The sequence below is a fragment of the Trachinotus anak genome, unplaced genomic scaffold (assembly GCF_046630095.1).
Source record: "Trachinotus anak isolate AG129_WGS33_773 ecotype Australia unplaced genomic scaffold, CSIRO_AGI_Tana_v1 ptg000019l, whole genome shotgun sequence".
NCBI lineage: Eukaryota > Metazoa > Chordata > Actinopteri > Carangiformes > Carangidae > Trachinotus > Trachinotus anak.
The window spans coordinates 20,399,127-20,424,434 of NW_027273870.1; the positions used below are offsets into that span (position 1 = coordinate 20,399,127).

The following is a 25,308-nucleotide window of genomic DNA, read 5'->3' on the forward strand; positions in this document are numbered from 1 at the left end:
AGACGGTGTCAGCGGAGTTTTCTTCATCATCATCACATCATCGCTGTTTAAGAAACAACATTATTCACAGAAAGAAGAAGAACTTTTGATTTGACAGCTTGTGAGTCCACATTAAATGAATATGTCTGACTGTATAACATGTTCTTTCTCTTTATCTGGCTATTCTATTAATGACTTATTAACACGTGTAACTTAACTGCCAAAGTAGCAAGCTTAAAGGTATATTTATGTTTTTGTCATTATAAACAAAGTAAGTAACTTATTCGCCACTAACATTAAAGTCCCTGGTAGTTAAAACTCTGTGGAGATGCTTAAGTGCAAAAAAAACCTGCTTCATTTAGTGACCACGGAACTGAAATATAGGAACGAATCGCTCGGCGGTACGTTTCAGTCCGGTCAGACTTTCAGATCGGATCCACCCGCTGTCGCACCGCTGATCCTTTCGGTAAAATAATTGTTAAAATGAGATTGGTAAATCTGTCATGACATGTCATTGTGTGTAACATTCAGGAGCATTAATGTAACCACCAGACAGCCCGATGACTATATATAAACGGTTCTGGGTGGAGTCATTGTCATTTGCTCACCATGTGACCCTGCGTGTTTAGTAACTAAATAGCTAACCAACATGGCACTGAACGTTACAAACTTTTGTCGTGATAGCCTCATAATGCAGAAGATGTGTCAGCGATCTACTCTGCCGACTGGTCTCAGTGCTAACTTCTTTAATGACAGAAACTTTTAAAAAAAATTGAAGTTAGCTGAGTTGCTCACAGATTAGCTTGTTTCCTTCCACCATCAGGTCGAGTTCTGTGGTCGCAGGTAACCTGAGGTGAAACCTGCAGACAGCTCAGTAAAAACATCTGCCCGCGGAAACCAGAGATGCCTAAAAAGAAAACCGGTGCACGGAAAAAGGCGGAGAGTCGTAAAGAGCGAGAGAAACAGATCCGAGCCAACCGGGACAATGTTGATGTGGCCAAACACCCCTGCAACTCCAACATGGCAAGTAGATAATACATCATGGTAGTTAGTGCTAAAGTATCATATCCTAAGTTCTACTATTTTTCCTAACTAATTGAACTTTATTGTGATCTGTTTTGTAGGAGTGTGACAAATGTCAGAGGTAAGTAACTGCATTACTATGGAACACCTTTTCAGATACAAGAACAAGTAGACATGTCTCTGCTAATCCAGTTAACAAACATTTTTTCTATGTAATGGCGCCTGTTAGAAAACAGAAGAACAGAGCTTTCTGCTACTTCTGTAACTCAGTGCAGAAGCTGCCTGTCTGCGCCCAGTGTGGTGAGTAACTGCTGTGTTCATATGTGTGTTAACAAATGTTTTTTCTTGCCATCATTGTAAATCCTCTGACAAATCAGTCTCAAGTCTTTTTGACATCTGTGACAGTCAGCCACAAGCCCATTCATTCCTCCCGAAGACACAAACCTCTACAGACAGGTTACAGATATAATCATTCATGTTGAAAAAAGACTAGTTTTTTTTTTAGCAAAATCAGCAGCAGATGCTCTGGTAAGTGTTTACAGTGGGATGGTTAGAATGCCAGTGTTCATCACAATGAGTCAACATGTCAGTCAGTGCAACGGTGTGGATTTCCAATGCACTGTTTTTGAACAATAGTGGTAGAGGTTTGTGCTGCGGAGAAATGTCTTTGGTTTTAGCTACACACACAGCTTGTGTAAGAGGGATCAGTTCATTGTTGATTTTGGTCTTTTCCAAGCGGTCTTTTCCAAGCATTGAAAACAATGAAATGAAAAGCCAATGAGATGAAGCCATCACAGAAGTGCCAAAAACAGCAGTTCCTCGAAAGGCTGCTTGAGGCTGGGCCCAAAAGTCAATCCCCATAGACTCTTTTAAAATGTCCAACTTTACAGAAGAAATAAACATGTTTACAGCCTGGTACAAATTAGCTAGCTACAGCTAATTTCTCCCTTCATGGCAACTGTATGGGGGGTGAATTTATATGTAAGTCACCAGTGGGGGTGATGTTATTGAGGCTAATTATATCTTTATATTCAATCTATGGTCTTTTCATGGGATTTCTTGGCAATAAGTCAAATATGGAATATCACCAGGCTTTAAACCTTTAAAAGTATAATGGTCAAATTTTGTGCATCATATTTCACCACATTGGCATTAAAATAGGCCGTGACACCTTTTTATATTATTTCAAATGTTTTTGTTGTAGGCAAAACCAAGTGCATGAAGTCATCAGACTGTGTTGTCAAACATCCTGGGATCCACAGTACCGGGATGGCCATGGTGGTAAGTTTCCTTTCTGAATTGACGCATTCACATGGCAGGAACGCCTCTTTGTGTTGTGACCTGTCCGTTATTGCAGTAATATAAGACCAAGTTTCTTGATAACGATTTTGCAAGTGTGCTTTTATTCCTTAAGTATGTTTTTACAGTGCCATGTCTGTGCCTCATACAGCAATTACTTCAATCCAAAACAAACAAAAAATATTTTCCACAAGACGATAAAAGTGATCTTGAATAGGGGTCGGTCAGTATCATACCAGGTAGATGTGGTGTCCAATAAAAATGCAAATACAATATAACGGGCAAACACCACATGAATGAGATTGTACAAGCAATATGTACAAACTCTAGCAATCTTGAAACTTTAGAACGTGTGCTAATTGTGTTCATAATGTCCATCATAGCGTTGATAAAGTTGTTATCAGTAGAGAGGAATTACCCATGATCACCCTTTGCCACTGTCACATTGTGCACTTTGTATAGTATTGCAGTGTTGCGCAAGTACAATCCGGACCTAATAATTTAGTGTTGACCGTCAGTGATGTGGGAGTAACACACGGACCAAGTAGTATCAGATAGTGCAGCAGAATAATGATATAAAACGAGTTCAGGATGTACATTACGTGAGGAATGACTGGCCAATGCTCTGTGAATATGTCTTGCTGATGCATTTTGCTTTCATAATTCAGCATGAATTAAAAAGCTTTGTGCAAAATTTTAATTTACCTGCAAACCAAGGTCAATTAATTAATGTTTAGACAGAGGCCTTTGGAAAAAAAAAAAGGTGTTTCAAACTGTTATTTTTGTCCTTTTAAATCTCTTATTTATCATAAGGGGGCAGTATGTGACTTTTGTGAAGCTTGGGTGTGCCACGGAAGGAAATGTCTAAGCACTCACGCCTGTGCATGTCCCCTGACTGATGCAGACTGCATCGAGTGCGAGCGCAGCGTCTGGGATCATGGTAAGACCTCACACATTTGATTCAATTCACCGGGTCGCATCAGTGTCGCACAAAAATTCTCACCGCCTCGTTTAACTGTCTGAATAGGAGGGAGAATTTTCCGTTGTTCCTTCTGTCAAAACTTCTTGTGTGAGGATGATCAGTTTGAGCACCAGGCAAGCTGCCAAATCCTCCAGGCAGAAACATTCAAGTGTGAGTCATTGAGTTTCCATTGCACATCTTACAAATTGTCAATCATTACCATTTTGTGGTTAATTGGAAAGTTTAAGTGAATGTATTCCAGAGGATAATATCTTGAGGTTATTTGTGCACCAGAGAAAACGTGATTATTATTTTTTTTTTGCCCTTTTCTCACATTCCACTTTAGGTGTTTCCTGTAATAGACTGGGACAACACTCGTGCCTGCGCTGTAAGGTGAGGGGAGCAGCAGCTTATTAACTACACCTACCTAAAGCTAATGCAGCCTGATACAACAGTGCTGCAATAAGTCCTTCTTCATGAAGGTTATTATGTTCAGGTTTTAGACAGGTGTTGATTCTTTTGTTGCTGTTGTACTGTATTGTGTTATACAGAGAGGCGTTTGTTATTTGGCTTACCCTTATTTATATAAACGGGATGGACAAGATGATAGAAACACCTGTATGTATAATGCAATTTTGATGCAAAGTTCATCAGCTCATCTCCATTCTTTCTAAAGCAAACAATAACAACCGGCATCTCCTAACTGAACAGGAAGAGTCAAATAAAGTTTCAACTGAATTCACATTTGCTTTCAGTTTGCCCCTTAACAGGAATAATTTCTGGAACGTAGGAAACGTGTTTGACATCAGTGATTAATTTAGTAAAGTTCCATCAAGAGATTGCTCCAGTCAGATAAAACTGGACTGCTCAGATGAGGCTGAATTTGCTGCCAGAAGATTGTTTTTCTTTTTTTTCCCCTTCTTTACTGGGTCAAAATGTTGCTGTGTGATCCTTGAACTGAAAAAAAAGCTAGTTATTTCTGGCATTTAAGGATTATGGGTATAAGGGTTAAAGTTGCAAGTGCAAAAGTGGTTGTAAAGACAAGACGGCCTATGATGGCATTAGTAGGAAAAGCAATTTTTCTGAGATAGCACATCTAGTTACAGGTTCATACAATATTATTTACATTAAAATGAATAGTGCAACAAGTAAAGCAAAGAAGAATACAATAAATAAAACAGAAAGTGCAACGTGAAAGTGAAAAAAAACCTGCATGTGATGATCACCAAGTATCCCTCTGCTCCTGCATAGCATGTGTGTGGGGAAATGACTGGGGTCAGGCAAGGAGCTCTGTAAACGACACAAGAGGAAAGGAAGAACTATTAAGTTTGTTTAGATATGGATGAATGACCTGACTTGTCTAAACAGGCCTGAACAGTTATTGGAATTTATTCCCATAGTTCAAACAAAAATAGAAACCATGTTAAGATACTCAGTGGCTTCAAAAAGTGGTCAATTTTTATCCTCTGTAAATGGATAAAACTGCAATTTTTGCAGTCTTCACTTAATAAATCATAATGACAGTGAAAATATGCTTTTACGGTAGAAAGACTCTATAAGTTTTGCCCCTTTCGGATTGGGCAGTTTATCCTATACTTCTGGCCAGATCCTCCCAAGCTCGGTCAGACTGGATGGAAAGAATCTGAGGTTGTCTCCACACATGTTCCATTGGCTGCAGTCTTGAATTTTGACTGTTTGCTTTGTGTCATTGTCGTGCTGAGAGGTGAACTGTCACCCCAGTCTCAGGTCGCATGGAGCAGGACTTCTTCTTCTCTTTGTATTTGGCTGCATTCGTCCTTCCCTCAATTCCCCTCAGTCTCCCTGTCCCTGATACTGAGAAGCCCCCCATAGCATCATGCTGCCACCACCATGCTACACTGTGAGGATGGTGTTAGCCTGGTGATGAGCAGTGCCTGCCAGATAAAGTGTTTGTGAAGTGAAACTTTCTGAAGCCACTGTTCAATATTTCCATGTGATGATTTAAACCTCAGTTCACCTCTGTCCTCTCAGGCCTGTTACTGTGATGATCATGCCAAGAGTAAGGTCTTCAAACAGGAGAAGGGGAAAGCCCCACCATGTCCCAAGTGCGGCCATGAGACGCAGGAGACCAAAGACCTCAGCATGTCCAGTGAGTGTTACACAAACCAGCGGTCAACAGACTGAAAGTTGTTTTTGTTCCAGTAAAGCTGCCATATGGAGGAAGTTGATGTTGCCTCAACTTCCCTGCCGAATCATTATTCTAAAAACGAAACAGAGAGTGTTAAGACAGGGACATTTTTGAGAATTTTTTTTTTTTTCCAGATAAAATGCTCTAAATTTCCTCAAAATTTTTGATCTGGTCTTGAACAATGTCTTACTTACTGGCTTTGGCTCTTGTTTTGTTCTTCATTTTCCTTTTTATTCAGATTTTTATTGTGATATTGACACATTGTTTAATCTTTATCTTGTGTCAACATTGCAGAATTGCAGTGTAATCAAAGTATATCATGATGTAACCGATTGAGCTTGAAAGTTAATTTTTGACCTTGGAAAAAATGATTTGACCGTAAACAATGCACAGTGAAATGTGTCTAATCACAGACCCTGTTAGCCTCATGATAGCACAGATATTCACTGTTATTTGGCTGTTATCTGTATGGAAGGTTGAGACGAGGTTTGAGATAAAAAGTCAGACAATATTTACATTTGTATCATCTAATATCTAATACCAGAATTAAAGTAACTACCAAACAGGAAAAAAAGAAAAATAGTTTGTTTGATTTAGTTTAAATGCTTTCTACAGTGAGCTGTAAACCTCAGCTTTAAGACCTTATTGTGTTTTCTGCAGCTCGCACGCTGAAATTTGGCCGCCAGGCTGGTGCAGATGACGATGACGATTACTATGATGGAGCGTCAGGGTATGACTCGTACTGGAAGAACGTAGCTTCTGGAGGCAGAGACCAACAGGATGACTACGGAGAGGATGATGACTACGAGGAAGATGAGGAGGAGGAGGAGGATGAAGAGGAGGAGGAAGATGAGGAGGAGGAGGAAGAGGGGGAAGAGGAAACAGCTGCTGATTCCCTGGCTGGTCTTAAATTAGACGGGACTGCTGCCTGAACTAAGACAGGCTGAGGGTGAGACTGGAGTGTCTGGCGGTGCAGCGCACAGTCCCATAGATCCAAATGATCCTCAGTGGAGGGACTTTCCACGAAAAATGAAAATTCCTCAAGAATATGTGTATTCAGCTGGTATGTCAAGGGCTTTGTATCAGTATCAGTGATACAATACCTAAACTTCTGTACTTACTTCAATACTTTACTTTAAGGAATTGGGTATACTCACCTGAGCTGTTGTGTTTTCATTAGCTTAGAATGTACCCTTCATGTCTACATAGGGAGTGGGTCGTCTTTCACAGAGCCTAACCACCGTGTTTCTGCTGTAGCCCAGAGTGGACCAACGAAACAATGGCTCTAGAGAGGGCCTTTCACGTTTTCTGTTACCTGAAGGCCTCCGTGGGTATTCCTACAAACTTGATAAGGGAGGAGTGAGGGGTCTTCAGTTGGGTGCAATCTGCAACCTCACCGCTAGATGCCACTAAATCCTGCACACTGGTCCTTTAAGTTTCTGCTCCAAACTTTTCTTTAAATGATCTCTTCATTGTTTTTCAACATAAAACATCAGGGTCAAACACGACTGTCACATGTGGTTAATGTTTTAACCATTAGTTCTAATTATTTCTGGCCAGCGTGTGCTAGCTCAATGCAGAGACAAAACTGATATCAACCCACTGTCTAACACTCGATAAGGTGGCAAAGAAATCCACAAAATGTCAAAGTCAAAGTTACAAAGTGTTACAGTGATAAGTAGCTGTATGTAACTACTGTATTTCAAGCTGTTATCCCTTACACCACTTGTTATTGTAAAACGTGATCACATGATTGTAATGCATTATTAAGGGATGTATTTCTGCCCAACACTGCCAAATTCAGGCCCTTATCAGAGTTTATATCGGGCTTCAGTGGTGTACATTCCCAAACAAATTTACAGTTAGTGAGATCACCACATACCAACTTCCCCATGACGATTAAGGGGACTTCTGGGACTCCAGGGCAATTGGCAGCACCGTATGGTTAGTAATTAAGCCTTGGTAACAGTGTGCAATTAAAAGTTTGATCATGATGTGTAACTGTAGAATGTGTTGGAATAACTCTGCAGCTTACTATAGTTTACTCTGCTTGAGTGCAACACAAAGGCTGCATAAACAACTTCACATAGTTGCCCTGATCCTTGTAATCTGCTGCTTTTGTTGAAACGTGTTTGCGTTAAATATGCCATTAAACAAAAAAACAAAAAAAAAAACCTTTTGAATGAGTATTTTGATGTGAGTGGATGTTACTTAATGTCTGGGCTTAATGTCTTCCCTGACGCATACTGGTGTGTAACAAAGTGACGAATCAGAGGAGGAGTGAACTTCAGCTCAACAAGACGGGAGAAGGGCGTATGTGTGAGTCGATCACTTGGGCGAAATCTGGACCGCACTGACGCTCGACTCATGAGTTAGTAACACTGGACACAAGCCAATGAGGCAGCGCAGCTTTATTAGCATAAGTGAAATGCAAAAATGTGATCTTGGCCTGTTGCTGCGCCGGATAGGAGAGCAATCGCTGCCACTGCGCAGATGACAGACTTCATGACTCCGGTCCCGGTGGTCCTCGTCCAGCTCACATGCCCCCGAGACCAGCGAGCGGTAAGCTGATGCGTGTGTGTGCGTGTGTGTGCGTATGTGTGTGTGTGTGTGTCTAGGGTGGGTGGCAGAGGTGAAACTGACCTGTAGTTACTTACCTCAGGTTTGGACATGTAGGAGTACGGGTGTCGTTTTGATTTAAGGTACAACGGTGTCAAAGTTCACACCCGCAGGAAACAATCGTGCGTAATGATCGGAGGTGTGTCATCCCGGGGATCCACGTGGGCCCAGGGGAAGACATTTGTGCCGCAGATGGTGAAACGTCAACCATCACAGTAATTTGGTTAAAACCAAGCAAAACCTCAGGGCAGTCACCGGTGAAGTTTCACTTTCAGTTGTGCAGAGGAGGTTGATTTGGTTCAACAAGCTCCCCCCCCTGTTTGCAGGCGGTAAATACCAAGATCAGCCAAACTTCAAACTTCAAGTGACAACAGACACAGCTGTTTCAGGTGGGTGAGAATAAAGAGGCGGCATGGCAGGTACTATTTACCAGCCGTGCATATATATACACATATATATATATATATAAGTTCGTCTTGCGTTCGTGATTGTGAATAATGTGTTCGCCTCAGTGGAGTTTCTATTTCGAAACGAAAATCAGAAATTGAAAAACGGGGCTTTTTGAAATGGTTTTGTTACGTTATTTGAAAAATAACCTCGACTGAATGCCACTAAATAGAATGTATTCAAAAGCACAGCAGCTACAGCCACAGTCCAGTTGCAGCTGCTGTGTCCAGACTATAAATAGGCTCAGAATGGCCCGTGCGGAATACATGCAACTGGTCTAATATCCTGACAATTTTATCAAGCTCACGGGCTCATAATTTCTCACCTGATACTAACTGACAAAAAAAGCGAATCTAAACTAATTAGGGTACAAATTATAAAAGTTAAAAGCGGCGTGTTGTTGTGGACTAGGTCTTTAATGGTTAAAGGGATGCCCACTGATAAAAGCTGTAAACATCATTTAAAACTTTTCATAGTGGTGGAGACTGGATTTTTCCGTGTTTGATTTATTAGCTATATTAAAATCCATGCTGGGTGGAGGTTACAAAAATGAAATGATGGAGGTGAAAGGACGGAGCGGAGTGATACATTGTCACGTGATATGATCACTTTAAAACATTTGTAATATGATATGATAACAACCATGATTCATCATTTCCCCTGTCTCACATTCATTATTCATCATTCTCAACGCAAGGTTTACCATTCGTCATTTCAGAAAATTGGCAATTGACAAAAATGGAAGTGATGAAAATGCTTACAAATGAATAAAAGAGGTGATGAAATTTGAAAAATTGAGTGATACATTGTCATTTGATTTGATAAACCTGATTATCATTTTATTCGAAACAGTGTTGCTGTGATAATGAGCTGGGCTGTGCTGCTTTCTGTTTACTAATCATCATTCACAATACGAGTGACATTTATCTTTTACAGCAAGCAGTTTTTGCTGCTTCGGAGCAAAGCAATCAAACCCCACAAAAGCGAATATCTTTGGATAACAAAACATTTGAATCACCATTGGTTCTGGGAATTTGGGAATCACCACAAAGATATGCAAAATTACCATAAACAGACGCAAAATAGTTTTGCCTCCAGAAAGACTTTGTGTCATTCCTTTGCCATGTTGGAATCACATTACAAAGCCAAGCCTTGTTGGGGACCAGACTTGCATTCCGTGAACATAATGAAAACAGAAGTTTCTTGGATGTAACCACAGTGAGGGTGGCCCTCTAACAGGCCGCCAGAGATGTGTACTGCTAAATCATTCCTGGAAGTAAGTGGTGAGCAAGAATTTACTCTCTAGCCTCTTAAATGTGAGGATTGCGTGCTTTCCTTGTCTGACGTTAAACTGAATATATCTGGGAGCTGAACTTTTAAATCTAGAAAAAATAAACTATTTGCCATCTTTGGCTCTTGGAAACTGTAAATTTTTCTGACATTAAGAAGGAGAGGAAAGCCTTAACCACAAAACCCTGGATCTGAAATAAGATGCACTGCTGTGGCCCCATCTGGTCTCCATTTGATGTGAGAGAGCACATAAGATCCATACTGTTATTTGTTAAAAATGTCTGGGTGCACCTTTTGCAGAGGCTCAAAATGTTGTCTTGATAAACAAACTGCTTAACCACAGGGTGGGTCATAGCCATGATGAGGTCATGTTATCCAGCCAGGCTCACCTCCACCAAGAAACTAGATTTAAAAAAGGGGTGTAAGGGTTTTAAAAGAGCTCCAGCCAACAGTCAGCTGCCATGGAGCCCCATATGCCTTTGAGGTTGACAGGGCTCATGCACTCTGACCAGTTGCCCAGGACTAGAGAGGGAAAATTGAGATGTACATCTGCCAGTGGATATTATCTTGTTGCTTGGATCACTGTTAATCTGAGGTGGATGTGTGGTGGAGCAATGAAGGGTTAAGGCGTTTTCAGACAAGGAGCTGCAAACGCTACAATGTTTTGTGTTCTCCACTTAGCCACTTCACCATTGTGGCTACTGACTATATCTTATCTTACCAGAGACTTGTTCCATATGCCACAGGTTGATGTGATCAAACTACTTCAATCGCAACATTTGGTGTAAAAGCACAGATTCTAGTCTATAGTAGAATATACAGTATGAATGTTATTTGGCCCGAACAAGATTATTGATATCTGAAATTGATGTTGCTCCAGAGTTGTTCTTGTAATTGATATGTTTGATCACAGATAGTGAAGAGTTGCACTCAGGGTTCCCACACTGTCTTAAACAACTTCACCCTTCACGGACTTTCCAGGCCAATTTCCCTCACATTTAAGGACCCAACATGGCATGGTTGGAGAGACAGATTGAGGATAATTACTGTTACAACATGAAGAATTGTTATATCGAGAACCAGCAGGCTTTACAGCAGCTCACTGTCAACAGTTAAAAAGAAAGAGAGGATGGTCTCTTGCCTTCTGTAACAGCGCAGCAAAACAGAGACTTATTCATGAGTTGAAGATAATTCATGTAAAATGAACAGTTAACTAGCACTTTTTTGTCTACAGTCACATTCAAGCTTGACAGTATAACCTGAAGGATTACATACTTTTCCTTAACATTTAACATTTCCTTTCATTATTTCTAGAAAGGCATCCAGTTCCAGTCAACCTGTAACCTGTGCCGAGAGAGCCACAAAACTCAGGTGTGGCTTTGTTTCTTAGTTCTGAGGTAGGCATACAGTGTGTGACTCGTTTTTTTTAAATAAAGTTAAATGTTGGTTATCATGACATAGGGACATGTTTCTATTATCCACAACATAGCTCTGAAAAACACACTGTTAAGTCTGATATTCAACTTTTTTCATTAACAGCAAAACATCATTTTGTTTCTGATTATGGGAAATGAAGAATGGAGTGTGTCATGTATACTTCATGGGAGCAGTTAACAGAGACATTAACTTTCATCTAAGAACTCTTATAACCTGATGTTACTCATCCATACCACCATGAATGGCTTCTTAATACTGAACATTTTCCCATAAAATTTCCTTGCAACCACGGATCTGTTGCGCAACAACAGATTCCATGGACTGTGCATATTATACTGCCTCTCTGTGAGTTACAACTCGTAGTGTGAAAACATTTTTAAACGCTGTGATTCACATACAGTACATGTTTCACTGTAACTAGTTAAAGCTGGCTACTGTTACATTCAATGATCAAGAGACCCAAAACATCAAAAATATGTCCACATTCTTATAATTGATATGTATTGTAATCACTGTCTCTTCATTCTCTCAAAGCTTCTTGAGTATTTCGACGTGTGCAGCTTCTAAAGATGATACAGAATTTTTTCAGATTTGCTTGAAGAAGCTTGAACAAAGCATTAAGGTGAGAGAAAGTATCAAATAAAATAAGCCTTTGGTTATGTTTTTTTCAACACTTATGATAAAACCATTTGTTTATACTGCAGGAGGCATCACAATTTTGTATTCACTGATACTTTGTTGTCACTTTCCTGCAGTGTATCCTCATTACATATGTAGTGAAGTATTTTTTTTTTTTTTAATCAAGACCCTTATTTGTCTAATTTATTGTTTTCACTTTTTCTTACCCTTTTTCAGAAATCTGATGCTATGCTGTATGCTCCGTCAATTAATGACATTAAAGTAAGTTGTAAGTTGCTTTAGCTGTTTTTGGTGTTTACTAAACTGCTAAGGCATCTGTGTGCTGTTTGCTGGTTAGGTAGTGAACTGTGGGTTTTAAAGCTTCTTCTCTGGAAGCAGCTGCCTGTTGCACCTGAAAATAAAGGTTGCCAAAATAGGAAAGAGGCAGGCTGGAAAACTAAAACAGTGACCTGAAAGGTACATGTTTGTCACAATGACCAGCCCCTTTCAAATACAAGTAGTAATTTGAGCTGCTGTTGATGCAAAAGTATTAATTATTGCAGCTTTAAGGCCATGTGATCACCATCATTAAACTGGCACACAACATAGACATAAGCCTGCAGATACGTTCGGTTAATCATTACAGAGCAAACTGTCGAGCTGGGAGAGAAGTGGTACTGTTAAAAAAATCTACTACAGACAGAATTCACATTATTTCTTGACTTGCGAGTATGATCAATCTGCTGTCTTGGAGTCGTTATCAGTACCATTGCAATGACATGACACAGCTACAGAGACATGGGAATTCTTATTTATACTCATTAATGAAATTAATCTGTCACTGTATGTGTCCATACTGAGGCATTTCTGTCTCTTCTAGGAGAACTGTGAAAGAGCTTCACTCGAATGTTACGTGAAAGAGTTGATGATGGTACTTGATGAAGAAGAAGTTCCAAACGATAGAGCACAATGCATCTTTAATTTCAGTGATCAACTACATCCCAACTCTGTAAGTCCTGTTTACAAAATCCTCTTTGAAATGTGTTTGAAAAATGCTTTCCTTTAAAAATCACGGATAAAGCTAGTGTAAACAAAATCTCCAGTGTATCTATGCATTTTTTTTTTTGTCAAAAAACCTTGTCATGGATCATCATCCTTTATGGTTTTTAGCATCCTCACACGATACATGAATTTCTTTACCATTAGTACAACATACTAAGTTACACAAAATGTCTAAGCGTCAGTGTCATATTGGCTTTTATTTGTATTTTCACTTTTTAAAACTAATTATGTTCAACTGTGTCTCTTCATTTAAGGTGGGCTGTCAGCCATGTGAAGCATACTCACTTAAAAATATTACAGTATTCCTGGACAGACTAAATACCCTTTTGGAAAAAATGACTTCACAGGGGAAAATGTAGCATGATGTAAATACTGTGAGCTACAAATGTGTATTTGTATATATTTGTAAAGAATTGTGGCTGTTTTTATTTTGTAAATATCACATTGTGACTATGTCAGACGGTATCAAACTATGCCATCCTTGAGTCCACGTGAAATGTTATGTATTATTTTACAATACAGATAGACCAAGATAAATTTGATTTTTAAAAGCTGTTTAATGTATGGGACGACCGTACTACAACAGGCCGTCATTTGTTTTAACTGCACAGATGAAGTCTCTCTGTCACTGTCAAAATTTGACTTTCAGTTGTAGAGTTTTGAGAAATGTATTAGGAAGCAGCATAAAGCAGCAGCATGCACTGTATATAAAGAATGTATAATGTTATTAAGCTCCCTGCTGAACACTACTGAATGAAATACCTAATTTACAGTGTATGTCCAAATGAACTGCCGTATCACAACTATCTCCACTGCCAGTAAAAAATATTTTACCTACTATATAGTCTTTTTATTTCTTCAATCTTTATTATTATCTTACCACAGATCATTGTCCAGTTGTTGCTCTGTAGTGTGGCTGTATTGATGAGGACGTGTTGCTACAGAGACCATTGAGACCTGAAATATGATCCAGGAAGTCCAGTTTGAGTAATTGGTTTGTAACACAATAGAAATAGAAAAACAGCTTTCATGTTACAAAGATATCCCTCAGGACTGTTTGCCTTGAAAGTGGGGCCAAGTTTCACTTTCTTATTAAAAAACGTGGGGGCTGCATTTTGGGCTAAAGTTACTCTGAATGGTGCCACAGCTTGTTTTAGAAAGATGTTTGGAAGATGTAATTTGTGCTGCTGTTGAACTGTATCACATTATGGTTTCTGCTATTTACCATTCCCTCGCTGATATGATGATGATGAAAAGTCAGCTACCTGTACCAGTATCTGGTAGAGGAGGTTGGCAAAGCAGTGATCCTTCCTGAGGTCAAGAGACAAATCCTGATCCTGCAAGTTAGCTGAAAGGTACAAGATGCAGGTAAAACAAGCACCATGTGTTCAATACAGAAAAAATAACTGTACATTCTGCTCATCATGTGGACAGTATACTAATTGTGATCTGTGATATGATCATTTTAACACAAGCATCTAATCCCTGACCTATCACAAACATGCAAAACAATATGTAGCTGAGAAATTCTGTTTAGTTATTTGAATATAACACTGTGCTTCAAAACATCTTGCTCATGCAGAGAACAGCACCTGTAGTCAGCTTGGATTCACAGCAGTCACAATGAATACCAGCATGTCCGTAGAAATGTCAAAATCATTCCTGCAGCATGATCCATCTCTCTGTTGTCAGAGCATATTCAGTATGTACCAAACAATATTAACGTTACACATTATAAGAATAAGGATTAAATAATGGCTCATTTACTGTATAAGTTTACTTACCTGTTCAATTAAATGCACACCTGTGAAACCAGTAGTATACAAACTATCATGATACAATCACAAATATCCACATCAAACCATTCTTTTATTTAATTTTAAATAAGCAACTGTAAATGTAACAAAACAAATACATTTAAAACATGCATTACAGTCCAAGGTATTAACCCTTAGAATATAAAATCACTTTAAAATAAAAAAATAAAGATTTTATAGCATATAGAAATGGTGTAGGTGTGGTGGTCTAGGTGTACTTCATGTGGTTTCACTGGGCAGTACCTTGAGATATTAAAATATTATGGAAAAGGCTCAAGTACAACCAGTAAGAGAATGTGATGAGTTATCAAGAGGCAACAGAATTCAACATCTGCTTTAAAATACTGGTATGTTACTTATGTCCCCAGGGGACAACTAAATCAAAATATGTCTTCAGTGAAACACAATATATGGAAAGTTTGGAGCTGCATATGTGATACCATAAAAATGTACAGATACAGCAGACATGCATAAGCTCCTGTTGACAAGGTCAAGTTTTCATTTTGAATCGTCCACTTTCATCATGTAAAGCTCAGTAGATCCAAAACATGGAATAAGGCCATAACATTTTGTTTCAAAATTCATTGTCTAGAGCAATATTTATACCATTCAAACCATTGGAAATTCATTCTTGACCTGAGGTCAGTAACATACATTAATCATTTACATAGTGTGCAGATGCACACTGTCAAACTTAGACCATGGAACATAAACAAGGCAAAAAAGACAAAGTGCATTAATTCTGCAAGTAACACATGTTTGTCAAACTGAGACGAATGAATATTCATCCTCCTCAAATACAAGAGCAACAAAAAAACAAAACTCAATATAACATCCTGCAAGTTGTTTTGGTTACAAACTATGAACAATTTAACATTTTCACTATCATTTACAATCTTTCATATCTCGTACTTGGACAACACAGAATATCTGGTCCTGCAGCACATGACTTAAGTTCTCAAGCGTCACCTTTGCCGTAAGTCCCCTCTGGTGGTCGGTAGCACTTGGGAAAGGCCATCAGCTGCAACATGTTGAAGGCATATTTCCTGCATCTAATATTCTTTTGAACGTTCTCAATCCGACATCCTTCTCTGATGGCCAAATAAAGAGGGTGAAGAGGAATGAGGGAAGAACAGAAAGGAAAACAAAAAAGTGAACATGAGTGGGTTTTTAAATGATGTTTGTAATGATAGACACAAACCTTAAAACTAGAGTTACTGCCTCGTGGTTGTGTGCCACCGCCAACCACCCATATTAACACAATCTCCCCTTTCTGAGTTACAGCATTGAATAATGGCCAGAAGTGTTTTTGCAGGACATTATGATGTCACAGTGAAGTTGACCTTTGACCATTCAGATAAAAAATGTCATCACTCATTATTATTTTATCCTATTAGACATTTGTATTAAATGATGTCATAATTCGCAAATGAATTTGTGAGTTATGTTTTGTGACCTTTGACCACCAAAATCTAATCAGTTCATCCTTGAGTCCATTATTTTTACCAAATTTGAGGAAATCCCATTAGGGGGTTACTGACATGTCACATCCATGAGAATGGGAAATACAGACAACCAGAAAACGTAATTCGTCTAGCCCTGGCTATTGCCGGTGCGGAGGCATAAAGAGGCTTCTCACCCAAAATACAACAGAATTTTGTCTGTAGACAAGATGACTCCCCAAAATATTAATTTTTGTTCTATGTATTATAAAGTATACATATGATTATCATCATATTTGTATGATAATTAGTCTATTTGGAACATGCCTCATATTTCATCCTATGATAACTATGTCAATAATGTATCGTGTAAAAATAATGTATTGTGTAAAAATGATCCTGCACCAATCATAAATGATAAAATCACATCTTTTCAGCAACTTAGCACAGATCCATATTCATTGCAAACAGTTTTGAGGGTGCTAAATTTTGCCCTGAAATATGAAAGGATACCCAACAATTTGATTATGAAACATCCACTGGGAACGTATCATCTTAGATGGACAAAATACCATATGTAATCATACATCATCAAAATATCACCTGTTAATTTATAACTAATTTTCATCTCGCTTTCCTGTTTCAAACAACATAAAAGAGAAAATTCAGTGATTGCTGTCAATCCCAAGAACAGAGAATAGTGCTGCAAACACCTTTGTCATAGGTGTGTGGTTAAACCGTCTGGTTACAAAGGTAGCTTGTCAATCTACCAAAATGAACTGTTGTATTTTTAACACCTTTCAATGGAACCGTGAAGAACTTTCCTGTTTGTCTTTTTTATGCTTCAGCGGATTGCGTGAGAGCAAGACCATCAGATCATTTTACATTTACAAACGTACTCCTCAAGATTTAAAATTAGAACACTTGGTATTATAATCACATGACCAACAATCAATGTCAATCCTAAAAAGTACATTTCAGTGACAACCTGCCTCATTTATTCAGGTTTTAGTACCCTGACTCTGTATTACTTAATATCTGCTAATGCTTCAGTCATATATCAATGATTGTGTTTCTATTTAAAGGTGCAATGTGGTGTGGGAAAAAATTCAGAGGGTTAGATTTCCAGACACATGACAGGACAAGTGTACAGGAAACAATAACAGATATGCCTCTGAAAAGGAAGTGTACCTCTGCTCCATTGAAACTGACTCTAGGGATAAAGGGCACAGTATAAAGCTAATGACAGCTCAGTTTTGAATTTAGTAATAACTCTCATCTGAAGTAGATGAACAGTGTTGGAAATCCAGTGTGCTGGAGCAGAATCAATAAAAAAAACACGTGAAACGTGTCTGAAAAGGCAATCCAGTATAACACCCCCACCACCACTGTGACCTAAAAATACCTTAGACATGAATCAACTCGTGTGTTTAGACCCTTTCAAGTTTGCTATATTTCAAACTCATCTTCAAATGGATTTAATTCATGTTTCCCTCACCAATCAACACACAATAAAGCACAATGACAAAAACAAAAAAAATTTTTTTTTTTGTAAATTTAATCAATAATGGGAAATTCCCATTGAAGAAAGTATTCAGACCGTTTTGTTATGATGCTCGCAATTTAGCTCTGGTACATCCCCCTTATATCAGTCGTGTTTGAGATGCTTCTGCAACTTGGCTGGAGTCCACTTTAATTCAGTTGCTTTGGTATATTAGGGAAAGACACACCTGTCTATATAAGGTCTCACATCTGATGATGTTAGTAAAAACCAAGGCATGAGGTTAAGAGAATTGTCAATAGACCTGCAACACAGGATTTTGTAAAGGCACAGATCTGGGAAAGGCTCCAAGAAAATTTCAGCAGCATTGAAAGTGTCTAACAGCACATCAGCTGCAATCATTCTGAAATGGAAGAAGTTTGGAACTACCAACACTCTTCCTAAATCTAGCCAACCAGCTAAACCGAGTAATCAGGGAAGCAGAGCCTGGGTCAGGTAGGTAAGAAAGAACCCAAAGGTCACTATAAATGAGATGCACGATCTAGGAGTTTCTTTGTGGAGATGGGAGAACTGTACAAAAGGGCAACCATCAGTGCAGCACTCCATCAATCAGACCTTTATGATAAGAGTAGCCAAACAGAAGCCAATCCTCACTAAGAAGTTCACAACAGCCCTAAAAAGGCAACTGAACAACTCTCCAACCACGAGAAGGAAGATCTATAGCAGTGGTCGGCAACAGGTGGCCCGCAGGCCAAAACTGGCCCGCCAGCAATAATGTCTGGGCCGCCAGATTATTTTGATAATCTGATTTTTTTTACCTTTCAATATTGAACTGAGAGTCTCACATTAAGCTGTGGCATATATCTAAATAGAGAATCTCCTCCCACCTGAGATTCTTATTATACTTTTATCCACGTTGAGAGTGAATGACAGTTACAACAGCGCATGGTTCCACAATACATCTTCATCATAGCAGAAACAGTTCACTTCCTTTGTAGCGATTTTGTCTACAAAATAAAAGCACCAGAGTAAAATTAAGGTTTCTTAATTTGATTGTTATAGTTTTGTATTACACATTAGTAATTTGATTGAAATCTGCCAAGAGTAACACTCACACAGATACACAGAACACACTGTGGAGTTGTGACTGAGCAATTAAGAGACAGAGAGACAGTAAAAAAAAATTACAGAGTTGGGCAGACATTGTCTGCCTATGGAAAGACTGAAAAGCACCAAAGGTGTAAAGGTCTCTATAGCAATTATTGGAGGAAGTAAATGGAATTTGCTCTGCCTTAATAAAGCAAAATACGAAGAGTGGTTTACTCCGCTTCAGCTGATATTACCTCAGCTGTCTTTGGCACACTGAGAAACCTCTGATGTGATATATTTGCATGTCAACTGTGCTGCAGAAATAGATGAACATATTTTAAACTCTTGCAAAGCACATCCATTTGCAAATTTTGGTATTGTACCTACACCTAATCTCAAAGTGAACATGTGTATATCTCTTATGTGCCTCCCTTTTTGAGGAATATAATTCTCTAAAAAAAACTTGACTCATCATTTTCACATATTGCTTCTGTTAGTTAACTCAAATTTTGATGTACCACATCAGCTGTTTTATATAATATTACAAGTTAAAGGATAAGGCTGGCGATATTCTGTACTTTCCTTATCAAGAACTAAAAAGACCAAAAGCAATAATGAATTGATCCTACTAACAACTATTGTTTGTGTATCCAAATTGTGTATTTCTCATTTCTCCTTGACATAAAGCCCCACTGTCCAAAAATATTTAAAACACATCAGTGAGCCAGACTGCTGCCCTGGGTGACATTATGTCTGTCATTATGATGATGAAATTAATGGACACTAAAGTTTGAGTCAATCCTATGTACACTGAAAAAACTCACTGGTATTCCTCAACAAATGCACTGTTTAATCCTGTTTGCCTGTTTGAGTGACATTTGCTTAAGAAAACAAAACCCAGCTATTTGAGGACATTAATAAGGCTTTTTAAAATAAACTGTGTTTATTTGTGACCGGTTTATTTTCATCAAGATTTTTTTAGGCTTATCTTAAAGTGGAGATGTCTGCTAGTCAAAATGAACTTTACGAACAGTGAGGTCGAAAAAGTCAGAAACCACTTTCCCCACTGCATATTGTATTTGCACTTAGTATTCAGTTAGTGTGAACTTGATATTAATGTTAGTCTTGCGAAAGTTTATCCGAATCAGACATTAAGAACTAACAGTTCAGAAAAGACTCCTCGTAGATCAGGAAGGGGTAAACTTTAAATTGCCAGTTATGTTACTTAATATGATCTGATTAAAATCAATTTCCCCGAGTCCTCGGCAGCCTGAACAGGGATTAATGCCCTGTATACAGCAACTGCAGTTACCCTAACATGAGAAAGCCAGTTAAATCAGAGTACCACCACTCAATAAAGAATAACCAGCAAACACAGAAAAGGGAAGTGAGTAAAGATGGCATTGTCAGCAATTTATTGATATTTTGCAAGCAGAAAAACAAGACTTAAAATGAGCCACACAACCAGTAAGTGGGAGCTAACAAGCAGCAGGGCAATGGGGTAAAAGTGTCGAGACGCCGGTTTATTCTCTGTCACGGCGCCGGCCTCAGGGTCCTCCCACTGCCCAATGTCCCCCTGGGTCAGCTGACTGCAGGGGCGCCCATCAGAGTGAAACAGAACGACCAGAGATAGATCAAAACACTGTGGTGTTAGTACAGTTGAGATACTGTCTAAGTGGGTCTTCTATCACAGATTGATCACTTGAGAGCCCAATCAGGCTGGTGCCAGAAGGCCAACTTAGACAGAGCCATTAGTACAGATTTTGCCTCAAAAAGCCACAGACAAGCAGGCAGTGATGGAAGGAGCAGAAATGTGAGAAACAGGCTCATGACAAGTTGCACTTTAAGCCATGTAATGAATGATTTGATTGACTGAAGATGGAGGAAGGAGGCATGCAAACTTGATGAAAATTTAGCAGTGCAGGTTTTATGTAGAATGTGTTTTCATCCCATTTGTTGCAGCTGCTATGCATTCACTTGAGTCCAGAGTACATGACTCATGCTTACGGTTGTGGTTGAACAGGTTTGGTTTGGAATGTGTTTGCTTTCCAGTATTGATTTCCCTTTGGATAGAGTTTCACTTCATTAACACTTTGTTGTAATGACAGACTTGAATCACTGATGGTGGGACTCAAAACATCTTTATCAGACAGTGAAAATGGTTTCCTCGAGATAATCAGCACCATTCGACAAGTGCAGAGTTTCATTCATTTCACTGTTAGAGACAGTAGACCACTTCATATACTCAGTGCAGTCACTGCAGCAGTAACAGTCTGTCTAGGAAAGTGAGTACTGAGTGACTACATATCACGGTAATAAATGGTATTAAAGGGTCAGAGATACATATAAGAAACACATGATAATAAACAGGCTCTAATAAACAGACAAGAAAGACAAGCACATGCCCAGAGGTTTTAGCTGAGTCACAGAAACAACATGCATGAAATACCTGATGGTTGGACTGATGAGAATAATAGAGCTGATTAAAAGACACTATGTAATAACTATGTAACTGTTTTTGCATGTACAGAGCAGAAGATTATGTCAATGAAAACTGCACGCTACGTAAAATACAACACAACGATAAAACGTTCATGTTAAAATGCTGCTGTAGATGTGCACTACCAGTAATTTATGTCACATGCAGCTGTGCAAAACCTCAGAGCCACAGAATAACAATGGAGTAAACTGGTCCAGCCTGTCTAATCACTGACATGAAAGCCTTTCTTATTCTTATTCAGGACAAACAACAAACCTATTCCGGTAAAACAATTAACTTACAAAGATGAGACAAATGTGCTCAGCTTCCTTTGACTGCAAAAAGCTCAGTTTCCTTAAATCACTGCTGAGGCTGCTCTGTATGTTGTAGATGCAACCTGTGACTTTCCACCGCCTTAGTTTTGTGCCTACATATTAAATCCAAACTAATTCCAGTAAAAGACTGTCCTGCATGCGTCAGCAAAAATATTTGGCAGTTTACATCACGATTTTACTTTACCCAATTTGGATAGTCTTATTTACCTGTCTCTAATTTCCAAAGTGAAGTTTTTTTTGGATTGCACCTTTTCACCTAAGTTCAACACTAAATTAATATTAAATCAATCAGATTAAAGTCTAATCAAATATTAAGGTTTAATAGCCACTGTTCTCAACAAAAAAAATCACTGATCGGCCAACATCACGCTTCAATAAGCAGTAAAAACATGAATGTGTGATAAACGTATAGTAAATATACAGTAAACAGTGACCATAAATGGATCAATCTTCATTGTTTTTGATGTATCAAACATTTGGGTGAAGATTTATTTATTAAATGGACTGATTGTCCTTTAGCCCTTTTATAACCACTGCCTTTTCAGTTGTTTACTATGCAGTGCATTGTACCTGAATATTTTTAGAGTCAAGATTCTGATTCAGTGTTTTACCGCTTTTTCAATCGTACTAGTTGATAGGAATTTGGTTTGGTGAACGAAAACCTTGCATCACATAAAGTAACCACACAGAAAATACTCAAAATAAGCAATGCCATGTTGCTGCAGGATGCTGCAATCTTTCTCAGAACCAGTTCTACATTTTTCACAACTTTTTGAAAATGACCACAATGACAAAAAAGAGAGAGAAAAGAATTTTGTTGTCTACAATATGTACATTAAATTAGTTGGAGATGCAGTAAATTAACATAAATATTTTTTAAGATGTTGCAATGGTTAACTAATACTCTGGCTTATTTTGATGATATGAAAATTTTGTTATTGTTTAACTGTAAATTGTGGCAATTGAATAAGCCTATACCAATTTATAATTACACCTGGTTAGTTGTGGAATATATTAAGCAATTGAGTTGTGATCAGTTGTTATGCACTGGGTTGACTGTAATTGTGTCTTTGCTTCATGGATTGTTTTCTCCTCTTACTCCTCTAACACAGCTGCCATCAGCTGGCCTGTACAGGTCATTACCACAGGCATTTCAGATGTGCACTTCACCAGCAGCCTTAAAAAAAGATCTAAAGTTACACCTTATCAGATTTAGACGGATGTAGATGTAGATGTTTTCCCTTCTGGTAAACACAAACATTAAAGGCAGCAGTGTGCCTGCAGCACTGATAGGAACATGCGTGACTGCCCTTGAATGTGAGGGAAGGTGGTGATGGTGGAGGGAAAACATGATGATGTTTTGAGCTGGGAGGAGAAGATGCAGACAAAAATGCCTTTCAAGTGTGCAATGGACGGTGTCAGCGTTTGCTCATAGAAGCAGGTTGTGGGTGCAGGTTATGACTTTAACCAGGTGCCTATAATAACATACGTAATAACTCAGCTACTACTAAATAAAAGAGTCAGTTCATGTAAGTTACAAAAAATATATATATTTCCACATTTTCCCATTTACCCCTAGTGGTGTCTGATCATTCAGATAGTTTCGGTTTTATGTGCTGAGATTTGGAGATATCCATCTCTGAAAATGATGCCGCCAGCTCACTTATGTTTCGCATCCAGAAAATACTTTTGTAAAAGCAATGTCCTAGTTACTCTAGCTACTCGAGAGAATGAACTATTAACAGTTTTCACTGGCTGTTTTTCAGAGTAACTGAGGCACTGAGCATTAAAGTTTACTCTTTACCTTTGATACTGTAATTTGACAAAGTTATCTTTTCTCAAGGTTCACTCATTAGTTTTCTCAGAGTTTTCACTTACAGGTACATAACACCAGGCTGAAGGTTGAAAAATCTGCCTTTTTGTAATTCTATTTGAACTGGCTCATCAAATGACTCAGAACAACAGGGAGTGGCTGGAACAATAACTTGCACCCATAACAGTTTTATACTATCGACTATTTTCATGACTTACTTACCTCCGCATACAGTCCAGAGCGCGGATGAAGAAATCCTTGCTGAGCTGGTGTTCATCACGTAGGAGGGCACACTGCTCTAATGTGACAGACATGGATGTCCGGTCTTTGGCACTTTTACAGCTGGTAAACCTGATGCCATTTAATCTTCGGCATATCTGGAGAGAAGAAAAAGGTGCATGCAATGTTGATGTGGCCCATTAGTGCAAACCAATGCCTCAGCCTCAGCAGGATTTTGTGTTTAGTATTAATTAGCGAATGTTAGCATGCTGACACAGTAAAATAAGATGGTGAACCATCTTAACAATAACATGTTAGCATTGTCATTGTGAGAATGTTAGCATGCTGATTGTATCATTCACAGACAGAGTAACTAGTGTGGCTGTGCACGCTTTGTCTTGTTACAACAGATTATTGCTATGACTTCGACAAATCAGATGCAATGTAGGAACATTTATAATATTTCACTGCCAGTTTCCAAATATCAGGTAAAAGGTCAGCATCTGTACACTATTGCCCTCCAAAGTCACTCCAGCATGCTCAGGCAGTTCCTTTTTGCTCAGTTCCCAGGATATATCAACATGTCAAAATAGCTGATAGATTACAGTTACCTTGGTTATGCAAGAGAGAAAGTTTCCGTATATGGTTCAGAGAAAACTGTCTTCCTGACAAGGACAGAAAGTTACAGTCAAAACACTGCTCACCGTTCCAGCAATCCATAGTATCTCCACATTCTTTCTCTTCTTTGTGACTACATTCTGGCCCAGGGTTTCAAGTAATTCCTTTATGTCAGTCTGTGTTTGAAAACAAGGTAGACCTGTGCACAGAGCAGATGAAAGACATTGTGAGTGAATGGGTCTGTTTCTTGTTTTGGTTTGGTTAAAAATTTGTGAAGACAGGCATCAAAGTGGCTGCAGCTCTAATGTCAAATGCAATGCATATGAAATATTGTTTCTCCCACACATCTTTGTGCAATTACTACATGTAAGAGACTCTTTGCACTCACATTCTAGCGGCACCTTTTCACTTAATGATTTGTAATAGGCTTCTAACATCTCGAAGTTCTTCTGGTTTATTCTTTCTTGTAGGGAGATATCTCCAAACCTTAGAAGATGACAAAGGGAATAAGTGTAGTTATGGTGGAGCACCAATACACTCACTAAAACTATTTAACAGTTTATCATTCAATACAATAATAATACAGAACAGTAAATGCTACATTCAGAGAAAACAACATGATTTATAGGTAAACTTTTTGCGGGGGGTTATATTTGCTAATAAATTGCAGCTCTGGAAATAAATGTATTTTCTTTTTTTGAGATTCAGACCACACTTTAAGACCACGCAGTGTCTGCAGTACCTCTCTGCTATAGTTTGCTGTTCATTGATGCCCACATTAAACAGCACCGGGAAAACTCGTAGAGGCTTGCCCTCCTTGATTTCCTCTGGCAAGGTCTGGAAAACCAGTCTTGGTAATGGCACTTCTACAGTGAAGTGGTCTCTGCATGCAAGGAGAGAGAACAAAATGGAAGGTAAAAGGCCAAGAAGCATAAAACAGAAATTCAGTAAGCACAATTTGATAAGCTTTGGAAGGTGTACAATTTGACACCAAACACAGGCCAGAACAAGCTGTAAAAAGAGAGAGGGGCGGTGTGTTAGAGAAAGACAGCGCAAAAATGTGTGAGACAGACTGGCATGGTGGGTGGGGCAA

General features: G+C 38.7%; 3 protein-coding genes and 1 long non-coding RNA gene across 21 annotated transcripts in view; 2 read left to right on the top strand and 2 right to left on the bottom strand.

Moving 5' to 3' along the window:
* Positions 1 to 317: 317 nt before the first annotated feature.
* znf330 (zinc finger protein 330) lies at positions 318 to 7,603 on the top strand. The gene is made up of 10 exons (XM_071504392.1): positions 318 to 445; positions 803 to 1,002; positions 1,104 to 1,123; positions 1,232 to 1,302; positions 2,207 to 2,283; positions 3,115 to 3,241; positions 3,329 to 3,433; positions 3,609 to 3,655; positions 5,273 to 5,390; positions 6,090 to 7,603. The coding sequence occupies exons 2-10, from the start codon at positions 883 to 885 to the stop codon at positions 6,359 to 6,361; spliced, it is 957 nt and encodes a 318-aa protein (XP_071360493.1). The 5' UTR covers positions 318 to 445; positions 803 to 882; the 3' UTR covers positions 6,362 to 7,603.
* Positions 4,265 to 8,436, bottom strand: LOC139636360 (uncharacterized). The gene is made up of 3 exons (XR_011694387.1): positions 8,087 to 8,436; positions 5,259 to 5,501; positions 4,265 to 4,552 (listed from the first exon to the last, which is right to left on the bottom strand). It is a non-coding gene; the product is annotated as an uncharacterized lncRNA (long non-coding RNA).
* il15 (interleukin 15) lies at positions 7,694 to 13,740 on the top strand. Its single transcript, XM_071504394.1, has 6 exons — positions 7,694 to 7,991; positions 11,100 to 11,182; positions 11,757 to 11,844; positions 12,078 to 12,122; positions 12,721 to 12,849; positions 13,157 to 13,740. Exons 1-6 carry the CDS (start codon positions 7,923 to 7,925, stop codon positions 13,259 to 13,261), a joined length of 519 nt encoding a protein of 172 aa, XP_071360495.1. The 5' UTR covers positions 7,694 to 7,922; the 3' UTR covers positions 13,262 to 13,740.
* A 1,012-nt stretch (positions 13,741 to 14,752) lies between these two features.
* The window catches only part of inpp4b (inositol polyphosphate-4-phosphatase type II B), a 224,756-nt gene continuing 214,200 nt past the window's right edge, over positions 14,753 to 25,308 (bottom strand). For 15 of the 18 annotated variants that reach the window (XM_071504371.1, XM_071504364.1, XM_071504365.1 and 12 more), the window contains 5 exons: positions 24,958 to 25,098; positions 24,604 to 24,701; positions 24,302 to 24,414; positions 23,601 to 23,755; positions 20,150 to 20,340 (listed from right to left, as the gene is read on the bottom strand). In XM_071504371.1, the coding sequence (XP_071360472.1) occupies positions 20,166 to 20,340; positions 23,601 to 23,755; positions 24,302 to 24,414; positions 24,604 to 24,701; positions 24,958 to 25,098 (682 nt within the window). In that variant the 3' untranslated portion in view covers positions 20,150 to 20,165. Of the gene's footprint in view, positions 15,811 to 20,149; positions 20,341 to 23,600; positions 23,756 to 24,301; positions 24,415 to 24,603; positions 24,702 to 24,957; positions 25,099 to 25,308 lie in introns of those variants that run through there. The other 3 variants (XM_071504372.1, XM_071504379.1, XM_071504378.1) reach the window with 1 other exon arrangement.

What these genes read in the sequence shown, in the direction of transcription:
- znf330 (XM_071504392.1), top strand. Translation starts at nt 883, where the DNA reads ATGCCTAAAAAGAAAACCGGTGCACGGAAAAAGGCGGAGAGTCGTAAA. An exon ending in GCGCAGCGTCTGGGATCATG is followed by an intron (nt 3,242 to 3,328) that starts GTAAGACCTCAC and finishes CTGTCTGAATAG; the next exon opens with GAGGGAGAATTTTCCGTTGT. An exon ending in CCAGGCAGAAACATTCAAGT is followed by an intron (nt 3,434 to 3,608) that starts GTGAGTCATTGA and finishes ATTCCACTTTAG; the next exon opens with GTGTTTCCTGTAATAGACTG.
- il15 (XM_071504394.1), top strand. Translation starts at nt 7,923, where the DNA reads ATGACAGACTTCATGACTCCGGTCCCGGTGGTCCTCGTCCAGCTCACA. An exon ending in GCCCCCGAGACCAGCGAGCG is followed by an intron (nt 7,992 to 11,099) that starts GTAAGCTGATGC and finishes CATTATTTCTAG; the next exon opens with AAAGGCATCCAGTTCCAGTC. An exon ending in CTTTGTTTCTTAGTTCTGAG is followed by an intron (nt 11,183 to 11,756) that starts GTAGGCATACAG and finishes ATTCTCTCAAAG; the next exon opens with CTTCTTGAGTATTTCGACGT.